Below are 10034 nucleotides of genomic sequence, written 5' to 3' on the forward strand. Positions count from 1 at the left end.
CTTGTCAGCAACCACCTGTCCCCACACAGTGTGAAATTCCAAAAGCAAAGCTTTATTATGCCCGTGATGCTGAGCTCGACCCTCTGCCCACCCACCCCCACCCCCGCCCAGTGCTGGACTCTTCTCCTGAGACCTGCAGACACCTCCAACTCAGTGTGTCCTCAAAGACCACAGTTGACCTCCTCTCCCCAGGGCTCCCATCAAACTCAGAGGCCACACATCCCCTCCTCCCAGCCTCCCCCAGCCCAGTTCCCCTCCCTCCTCGGGTAGGCCCCTTCTGTCCCCAGAGTACGCTGATTGGACATCTCCTGTTAATCACTGAGTGTGAGTTTTGGAGTCAGACATTAGCTATGTGTTCCTAGGTAAAGCACCTCTCTGAGCCTCAGTTTTCTCATCTATAAAATGGGAGGAATAAAAGTTCCTACCTCATGAAAAGGTGGGGTTGAATGATCTGCCCATTTCATAGATGATGAGAGGAGGCACAGAGAGTTCAGGCAACTTGCCCAAGGTCACACCCCTTGGCCATGGTAGAGTGACACGGAGGCTGCTGTGACACGCAGAGCCACACAGACCCTGCTTTCCCTGAGCCTTCGCGTCTCCCACCAGCTCCTGGAGGTCTCGCTGAAGACAAGGGGCCTTTGCCACGAGCACACCTACCCCTCCCAGGGACCTGGCTGGGCTGGGGGGCTCCTGGAGGGCAGACACCATGCCTAGCTCCCTGTGCACCCAGACCCCTCTGGGAGCCTGGCATGGACCAGGGCTTGGACTGGGGGCAGGGGGCGGGGCCCCAACACAGTTCAGGAGGGCACTCTCACCACGAGACAGCCGGGTCTGTGGCGAGCCATCCCCGGGGAGCACACTGCTACCCTCGCCACTTCACTGGCTGTCTCTGAGCCCTCAGCAATGCCGGGCAAGGGTCCCCGTCTGCTCTGAGCTCCTCCACGCTGGCAGCCACGGGCCTCATGGCGTTTAATTTGCACACAGCCCTGGGGTGTCTGCACCACGGTGATCCCCGGATTCAGAGACCCAGGCTGGCTCACCTCCGAAGCTGTATTGCCGGGATGCCGACCAGCACGGCCACACCCACAGGCGCACATTTCGGGCAGCTGGACCGTCGCTTTTGTCTTCTGGACACTGGGAGTCATAGCCAATTGGGTTCAACCACCAGGATATTCAAGGCACAGTCTGTGGTGGGTCCATGGCCCGTGTGGAGGGAGCTGAGGCTGCACTGCGTCCCCAGTGGGGAGTGGGTCTTTCCTCTTGTTTGCACGTTTTCTTCTCACCTGTGGCACCCGGGCTGTTCCACGGCTTCCTGCAAGAGGCTTAAAGTGCACTTCAGAACAAGGCCGGGTGGAAACAGACACACACGCACACACGTGCACAGCGGGCCCCGCCCGGCGTCGGTACCGTGAATACAGCACAGCCGCAACGTCAGGCTCACCTCTCAGGCGAGGAAACTGAGACCTGGAGAAGCACAGCGATTTGGGGGCCAGTCTGCTGGCTGGTTGCACCCCACCTTTTTCCAGAAAGGGTAAGAGATGGACAGGACAGACTGACCCCAAAGACGGCTCTCCAGCCAGCTGTAGGGCTCAGAGCAGGGTCTGCCCGTCACACGAGTGGCCAAGCCTCCCACCGCCCCTCTAGCCCCAGGCAGGTCCCACAGCCACGGCCTCCCACACGGGCCCTTGGGCAAGGAGTCGGCCCAGCCTCCGCAGGGTCTGGCCGAACCCTAGGCAGCGTGGAGGATGCTCAGTTGGGTCTGAGCTCAGGGCAGAACAAGTCAGAGCCAGGCCGGGTTTGAGAGTTAGGGATGGGCCACAATGTGAGGTCCCAGGGCTGTGGCAGGAACGGGGCAGGTGAAAGATGGGCTGGGAGCAGGTACTGAGGACCTGAGGCCACAGGCACCTTCTGGCCTCAAGTGGGGGTCTCATCAGCCCCAGAGCGGCATGCAGGGGCAGGGCCCAGAGGACTTCCTAGAACCTTCTGGAACCTTCTGGAATTGTGGAGGAAGAGCACAGGAAGGCATTGGAAAGCAGCCATCCAACCCCCTTGCAGTGCAGATGAGGCCAGAGGGAGGGACAGGACACAGCCAGGTCACCAGCAGGTAGCCAGGGCCTCACCTCCAGGCCTTCCCCTCTCTTCGACCGGGAGCCCCGGGCCTCCCCCAGTCCTGGGATGCTGCCAACAGACCTGCTCCATCCAAGCTCTGGGGCCCCAGCAAGCTCTCCGGCCCTGGGTCCCAGGCTGCCAACCACCCCAGGGCCCCACCGTCAGCTCCCGGGAGGGTGCCCGGCCGGGGTGTGTCACGTGAAGAGGGATGGAGACCCTCTGTGTCAAGGACACCTCTAAGGCCAGATCGCTGAGGCCGCAGCCACCAACCCACCTGCAGGGCGTCCACCCTTCATCCGAGCCAAGCTGGAGTCCAGAGAGGTCGGGTCAGAGGGGAGGTCTGGAAAGAAGAAATCACTCTTGAAGCAAAAGAAAAGGGTGAGCACATTTGGGGGACGGCCCGGGTACCCGTGGGAGGACCTGCTTATCCCAGGAAGGGAAACCGATGGGCCAGCGGCCGGGGAACGGGTGGATTCAGCAGACAGCACGCCTGCAGGGGACCTCCCGGGGACTGCCTGCCCGTGGCCCCAGTCCTCACTCTGCCCAGCCGCAGACACGCCCTACCTCGCTCACAGCTGCCTGCCAGCGCGCAAAAGGGCAGGATAAAATATCTTGAAGTTCGCCTGAAACGAGTTTTCAATTAGCCCACGCTGCATGCAGGTACTCATTTCACAAAGGTTTATTGGGCTCCTCCCGGGTGCTGGGTGCAGGTTAGTCACTGCGGAGGATCCCAGCAGGGCCTGAGTAGCAGCCGACACAGAAACCAGTGGTGAAACATGCCCGGGCTGAGGACGCGGCTGTGACGAAGGGAGAGGGCACAGGAAGGCGAGGAGGGAGGGCTCAGCTCCCCCAGTGGGGACGGGGCAGGCTGGACCCAGGTGGAGGTGAAGGCAGAGGAAGAGGAAAAATGGGTGTCGCCAGGGGAGGGAGGAGGGTAGAGGCAACAGCGTGAAGGGAGGCTCAGAGGCAGGACAGGGCCTGGGATCTCCCAGAGCATCAGGAGGCCAGTGGAGGGGGCAGGGGAGACAGCGAGTCAGTAGCCAAGGAGGGCTGGGGCCCAGAAGCCAGGTCACTATGACGCTGGGCAAGGACACAGCCAGGACACAGCCGTCACTGTGCGACCCTCTTCGGCAGGTGTGCCGGCGGCTGCCCCTTCTCCTCCCTAGAGCTCCAGGAGGCCCTCTGCAGGGTGGCCGGACCCGCCCCATGGTAAGTCTCAGCGTCAGCCTCCCTGGCGCTGGGAGCTGCTCTACCCATAGGGAGACGGAGGCCGTACCCACCGCACTCCCACCCACCAAGCCCCACACGGGGCAGTGTGGCAGAGGGGTCGGAGACAAGCCTTCCCTGTGTGGGTACCCAGCCCCCGGAGTACGGTCTGGGAAGAGGGGAGGCCCTCCCCACCCCGCCCCGGATGTTCCAGGGCCCCAGCTGCCTGCCCCTCCCCCTAGCCCGTGTCCAAGTTGCTCCTGGACACCAAATGGACCCAGTCCAACTTGTCTTTCCCTTTCTTTCCCCTGCCCGCCCCCTGCTGGAGCTGCTGGAGGGCAGGCAGGAAGGAGGCCAGTCTGCCCAGCCCAGTGGCATGGGCACAGCCCCAGCTCCAACTCTGGTCCCCCTGGGCCCGAGGCTCAGTGCTCCCAGAGTCCCAGGTGGGACTTGGCCTTGGGCCAGGACAGGTCAGGGCAGGATGGGCAGCTGGTAGGAAGGGCCCTGGGGAGGTGGGGAAGGGGGCAGGGGCTGCCTGGGAGGACAGAGGGAGGGAGGAGTGGGGCGGAGGCACAGAGCACTGGAGTGAGTCACCACACCAGGGTCTGTGTCCCAAAGGCCAGTGTCACCTGGACCTTGGGCCTGTCCTCACCTGCACTAGCGTCTGTGGGAGCCAGATGGTCCTGAGCACCTTGTCCGATGTCCTGGAATCCCAAGGTGTGAGGTGTAGCCTGCCAGCCCAAGAAACAGAAGCACATCCACCGGCACAGCTGACAGCCCTGAGAGCAAAGCACTGCTGTCCTGAGCCTCCCTGGGGCCAGAGGGCTTGTGGGTTGGTGGTCTCGCTGGATGCCCACAGAGGGTCCAGAGGGACCAGTCTTGCCTCTGCGCCAGCCCACGTCTTCCCCACGCACCACCACCACCGCTACATCCCAGGCAGCTCCGAAGGCTCTCCCAGCCCATGGTGGCTTTTTAATTTTCTGAGGCTAAATGTGGAAAGGGGGTAGGGGGGACTGCCCCATGCCCCTAGCCCAGTTCCTGTGTAGGTAGGGGCAGGGCACAGGTCTGAGACTGGCACCCCGAAGAAATCAAGGAAGCAGGGCTGGAGGGTCTGTGCAACAAAAGTTGGGACTTCCTCGGCCCCTGCCCGGGAAGGGGCAACCTCGGGCCCCCAGAACGCCTCTCAGAAACCAGCCAAGTAGAAGACTTCTCTCCCTATTCCCCCCACCTCCCCCGCAAAAAATAAGGCAAGGAACCGATTCGCCAACTCAGAGGTGCCCTGCGGGGGTGGGGAGCAGGCGGGGGGACGCCACCCCCCCCAGCCAGGTTTGGATCGGGGAGAATTCCCTAACCCACCTGAAGACCCCCCCCTTACCCACGGTGGTGAGGGGCGGTGCGGGGCCACTGAGAAGAGCGGGGAGGAGGCTGCCTTTCCTCTGGTGGGAAGTTCCCCGGCTGAGCAGCCCCCAACGCCGCCACCCCAGGCAGCGGAGAAATTGCCTGGCTGGAGGAAAGAGCAAAGGGTCTACCTTCACGCCCCGGCCTTCCTTCCACTCGGGTCTTGACCTGCTGGAGCCACGGTCCCAGGTGGGAGCTCGCGGGTCAGAGGGTCCCGCCAAGGCCGCGAAAACCGGAGGAGAGGACCTCTGCCCAAGATGGGCATCTCCCCCCGCGCCCGCTGGGGCCCGGTGAGTCCTAGGTTGGGGGCTCCTTGCCCCGAGGTTGACTCCTCCGGACTTGTGTCCTCGCCGCCGCCGCCGAGAGCGGTGCCCTCGCCGGATACGGCCCAGCGAGCTCCCACCTCCGCCCGGGGCGCGAGCGCTGTCTCCGTCCCGGGAAGAAGTTAGGCGGCCGGTGCCCGGGGCGGGTGGCGCACGGGACGCAGGCGGCAGTGGCGCCGGACTCGGGCTCAGCCACCGCCGCCCCAGACGAGTCCCCGCGACCGCGAGGGCGTCCCGGGAGGCTCGACTCCCCAGGGGTCCAAATCGCTCGCGACCGAGTCCAGGCCTCGCCCCGGGGGGCAAGGCGGGCCGAGGCTCGGCGGGCCTGGCTCCCGGCTTCGGGGACCCCAGGTCAAGGTACTCCCCGCCCCGCCGCCCCAAGTCGCCGACCCCGCGCCGCGCGCAGCGAGTCATCAGCAGATCTCGGACACGGCGGCAGGGCCGACCCCGGCCCCACGGAGTTGGGGAGTTGCCCCGCACCCTAAAAGCCTCCACACACATTCCCCGTTGAGAGTACGCACTTCCCGCGTCCCGGCGCCTCCGCGGTGAGTCGAGCCGCAGCGCTCCGGGTCAGCGAAGGTGGCTCAGCGCGGGCGCTCCAGTCTCGACGTTCCCGGGGCAGAGAGCAACGTCCGGGGACGCACGGGACGGGTGCGCCCGGCGGCCGGGTTTGCGCCGGGCGAGACGAGCGGCAAGAGGGGAGCGCTCCGGCGTTCAGGCAACAGCTACCCCTAGTGGGAGAGCCGCCCGGGGCCGCCGCCGCCCCGCGCCCGCCGCCCAGCGCCCCGCGCCCGCCGCATCCCGCGCCCGGAGCGCTCCCGGCTCAGCTGGGGCGCAGGGACGGTGCTGCCTTCCCCGGCCCTCTGCGTCTCCGGCGCCGGGCGGTAACGGGCCCGCCGGCCCTGCCCTCCGCACCTCCCCGCCGGGCCCCGGAGGCCGCTGACCCGAGAACTGCGGCGCCGAGCCGGGGCGCGATGGGACGGGGCGGGCGCGGCCGGGGCGGCGCTCGGCGGCCTCGGGCGGCTGCGGGGGTCGCAGAGCGCGGTGTGCGTGGCGGGGCGATGCGGGGGGCGGCCGTGTGCGAGGCGCGAGTGTGAGCGCGCGCGGGAGGCGGGCGGGCTCCGGGAGGCGAGCGGCACCCGCGGGCGAACGCGGCAGGCGGCGGGGGCCCAAAGTTGCCTCCTCGCGGGCCCGCGTCCCTGGCGGGGCGGGAGCCAGGGCCGGCGAAGCGGCGGCCGCGGACCCGGCCTCCCGCGGCACCTGGGCAGCGGCCCCGCACGAGCAGCAGCGGCGGGGGCGGCGTTGGCGGCGGCGCGCGGGAAGCGAACCGGAGCTCCGGCGCAGCGCGGCGGCCGCCGGGGAGCTCGGCTCAGGTGCGCGGCGAGGGGGGCGCGGGCCGGAGCTGGGCTGCCGGGACCGGGACGGCGCGGCGCTCGCGCTCGCCGGAGGAGCTCCGCCGCGGACCGGGTCCCAGCTTCAGCTGCCCGTCCCGGGCGCCCGCTGAGGTCCGGGTTACCCGCCCCCGCGAGCGGGCTTCGGGGCCCGGCCCCGCCCCCGCCGGCCCCCGGCCGGGCCGCCCCGCCCTCCGGCCGCCGGTGCCAGCGCTCGGCCCGCGATTTCTAAGGCACCGGCCGCGCCGCCGGGCGATCCCTCCGGGCTCCAGTTGCAAGGGGGCGGACCCGGGCCGGAGGTGGAGTCTCCCGCCAATTGAAGCCTCGGCTATAAATTGAGCTCCCCGCAGAGCCCAAGGCCAGATGCCTCGCCAAGCCACCCCGCGTTTGGTGGTGGGGGAAGGTAGAGGGTCCCAGGGAGCACTGGGGGGCGCCGCCACCATGCTCCGCTCCCTGCTGCTTCACTCCCTGAGGCTCTGCGCCCAGACCGCCTCGTGCCTCGTGCTCTTCCCGCGCTTCCTCGGCACGGCCTTCATGCTCTGGCTGCTCGACTTCCTGTGCATCCGCAAGCATTTACTGGGCCGCCGACGCCGGGGTCAGCCCCAAACTGAAGTGGAGCTCAACAGCGATGGCGAGGAGATGCCCCCCGACGACCCGCCTATCTGCGTGTCCGACGACAACCGCCTGTGCACCCTGGCGTCGCTGAGGGCAGTGTGGCACGGCCAGAAGTTGGATTTCTTCAAGCAGGCACACGAAGGCGGTCCAGCGCCCAACTCCGAGGTGGTCCTGCCCGACGGCTTCCAGAACCAGCACATCCTCGACTACGCCCGAGGAAACCGCCCGCTGGTGCTCAATTTCGGTAGCTGCACCTGACCACCGTTCATGGCGCGGATGAGCGCCTTCCAGCGCCTGGTCACCAAGTATCAGCGCGACGTCGACTTCCTCATCATCTACATTGAGGAAGCGCACCCCTCGGACGGCTGGGTCACCACGGACTCTCCCTACAGCATCCCGCAGCACCGCAGCCTGGAGGACCGGGTCAGCGCAGCGCGGGTACTGCAGCAAGGTGCTCCCGAATGCTCTCTCGTCCTCGACACCATGGCCAACTCTAGCAGCTCCGCCTACGGCGCCTACTTCGAGCGCCTCTATGTCATCCAGAGTGGCACCATTATGTACCAGGGCGGCCGTGGCCCTGATGGCTACCAGGTCTCCGAGCTGCGCACCTGGCTGGAGTGCTACGATGAGCAACTGCATGGCCCTCAGACCCGTCGAGTGTAAACAGCCAATGGACAATTGACTGAACTTGGCGGGCCATGCCTTCGAGCCTTCGAAGCCCACGTGCAAACGCACCCAAACAAAGGCAGGCTTGGTGAGGGCCCAGTGACACAGCTGTGCTGAGCCATGGATCTGAGGCTGAGTCTGCGCTCTCGGCCAAGCCACCTGAAGACTCTCCTCCGCCCCCCCCCCAGACTCTGCCTTTGTGACTGCCCTTGCCTGTACTTGCCTGGCTCGCTCTAAACCCCCTTCTGAGCGCGGAGGCAGCGCCACCCTTGCCTGTGTGCCCCTGGACTTGTCCTCGCAGCGGCCCCTGCCATGCGATCTCACACGCCCTCCTCAGAAGAGAATAGCCAGTGTGCCTTTAGCCAGGCGCAGTGGCCCCGCGCGAAGAGACTGGCTGCGCCCGCGCGCCCTGAGCGCAGCTGGGTTCCAGCAGCGCGAGCCGCTCGCCTTAGTTGCCTGGCACCCACACCTGTCGCGCACGGGGAAGGGATGCCCTGCTGCTTTTGTGTCTGTTTCTTGTCCCCGAGCTGGGGGAGGAGGTTTGGGGTGGGGAGGGGTAGGCAGGGTTATTTCCCCTCCCTTTATTTTCGGTGCTCACGAGCCCCGCTGCTGATGACGAACTGTCTCTAACTGGTCTTGACCACGAGCTGGTTCTGAATTGCAGGAGGCTCGCAGTAGCGCCTAAAACGAGAGGGGAAAGTGCTCTGGGTTTCCATGTGGAAACCGCGTCGACGGGGTGGGAGAGGGAGGTTGGGGAACTGCTTCGGGACAGAGGAAAACGGCTTGGGAGGCATTGGCGAGGTTCGCAGCGCCCCAGGGAGAAGGAAGGGGCTGGGGCTCCTGGCACACGGGGTTTGAGTGGTGGAGTCTGGGGGAGAGAGGTGGGGGAAGAGCCTGGGAACCCCGAACGAGGGGTCTCCCAGGCAAAGCTGCCGACTGCGGGGCCAGAAGACGGGGGGCCCCTGATCCGAAGGCCATTTAGTGAGTGTTTTACTGGAAATATTCCCTGTATATAAACTTCTTTTTACACTACAATAATAAAGGCTTGAAGTAAATTGCTTTCGGGTTGCCTTTGGTCCCTTTATTTTTTCTTCCCTCTGAATAGCGGTAATAATTAAACACAAATCTCTCCCTCGCGTCCCTATAGTGACCCTGGGGGGAAGGGTGGAGAGAAGGAGCCTACGCTAGCGGGGGCGCTGGAGGGGAAGGAAGAAGGAAAGGGGTCCGTGGCGGTGCCCGGGAGGCGCACAGGCACGCACGCACCCGCGGTGGGGAACGTGAGGTCGCGAGGAGAGCTAAAGAAGTCGAGCCCGGCTGGGTCCTGGAAGGAGGCGGGAGAGGCAGCGGGGCCCGCACTTGCCACCGCGCGCGCGCACACACGCACGCAGTTACAGCTGACCCTGCAGCCTCCCATCTAACTTCCCCCAGCGACAGTCGATGGGGGGAGGGGACGGTGTGGGGGAGGGCCGGGGGACTTTGGACCAGGTAGGTCTGGGCTCACGCCCACCGCGGGCACCTCTGTGCACCTGGATCCTCCCTAACCCCCTTCTAGCACCTCCCTACTCCCTCGCGCCCTTCTCGAACCTACAAGATTGTCTCCCCCACCCCCCAATCTCCGCCTGGCTGCTGGGGTCCCCGGGAGGCGCTACTAGAATAGCGCAAGGTGGCGGAGGGAGGGGCGACGGGGGAGGGAGAGCGGGCCTGCAGCGCCATCGCTCTAGCAGCAGCTCCTACTGCGGGGCGGGGGTGGCGCCGAGTGCGCCCCCTGCCCAGGACACACCCTCCTGTTGCCCCTCCGCCGCTTCCCCAAGTTCAAGCCAAACCTCGTCACCACCCCCAACGCGCTCGGGTCTGGGAAGCTGAGGAGAGCGTGGTGGCTGAGCTGAGGGAGACCAGAAAGAGAGGGATGGTGGTGGCCGGGACCGGGGCTGGGAGAGGAGGGCGTCGTGGCTTTGGGCACAGACCTCCGCCCGCTGCCCAGGCCAGGCGCTCTGTCGCAGTACCCGCTCTCACTATCTCCCCTGTTGCTCCTCAGGTGAGGAAGACTCCGGGAGAGCGAGATTAGCTCGGCCCCCCTCCCTCTGCTTATTGACCCCTTGAGCAGAAAAGTGGGTCGGGGGAGACAGAGAAAGGAGCGCTGAGGAGGGAGTCCGTGGACCGTGAGTCGGGGTAGGCGAGCAGCCGAACCTCCCCGGCCAGAGAACCCAGGACCATCCCAGTCCCGGGAAGGGGCGGGGGGCGGTGTCGGTGAGCGCCTGGGTGTGAGCGCTCGCGCTTGAAGCTGGGGCGTGGGGTAGTGGGGGTCTGCGGGGATGAGTCTCCAGCA

At 66.2% G+C, this 10034-nt stretch overlaps 2 protein-coding genes across 5 annotated transcripts; one reads left to right on the forward strand and one right to left on the reverse strand.

The window, feature by feature from the left end:
* Nucleotides 1-262: 262 nt before the first annotated feature.
* LOC117199765 (translation initiation factor IF-2-like) lies at nucleotides 263-5932 on the reverse strand. Of its 4 annotated transcripts, none has more exons than XM_033420364.2 (5): nucleotides 4691-5932; nucleotides 3968-4094; nucleotides 2674-2732; nucleotides 2384-2449; nucleotides 263-1464 (listed from the first exon to the last, which is right to left on the reverse strand). In XM_033420364.2, the coding sequence occupies exons 1-2, from the start codon at nucleotides 5535-5537 to the stop codon at nucleotides 3973-3975; spliced, it is 969 nt and encodes a 322-aa protein (XP_033276255.1). In that variant the 5' UTR covers nucleotides 5538-5932; the 3' UTR covers nucleotides 263-1464; nucleotides 2384-2449; nucleotides 2674-2732; nucleotides 3968-3972. The 4 variants fall into 4 exon arrangements, with proteins under 4 accessions (XP_033276255.1, XP_049561688.1, XP_033276253.1 ...); XM_049705731.1 differs by having other exon boundaries at nucleotides 2674-2849; XM_033420362.2 differs by having other exon boundaries at nucleotides 2674-2906.
* An 846-nt stretch (nucleotides 5933-6778) lies between these two features.
* DIO3 (iodothyronine deiodinase 3) lies at nucleotides 6779-8730 on the forward strand. Its single transcript, XM_004286873.4, has one exon. The coding sequence runs from the start codon at nucleotides 6791-6793 to the stop codon at nucleotides 7298-7300; it is 510 nt and encodes a 169-aa protein (XP_004286921.3). The 5' UTR covers nucleotides 6779-6790; the 3' UTR covers nucleotides 7301-8730.
* The last annotated feature ends 1304 nt before the right edge of the window (nucleotides 8731-10034 follow it).

The sequence above is a fragment of the Orcinus orca genome, chromosome 2 (genome assembly GCF_937001465.1).
Source record: "Orcinus orca chromosome 2, mOrcOrc1.1, whole genome shotgun sequence".
NCBI classification, from domain to species: Eukaryota; Metazoa; Chordata; class Mammalia; order Artiodactyla; family Delphinidae; genus Orcinus; species Orcinus orca.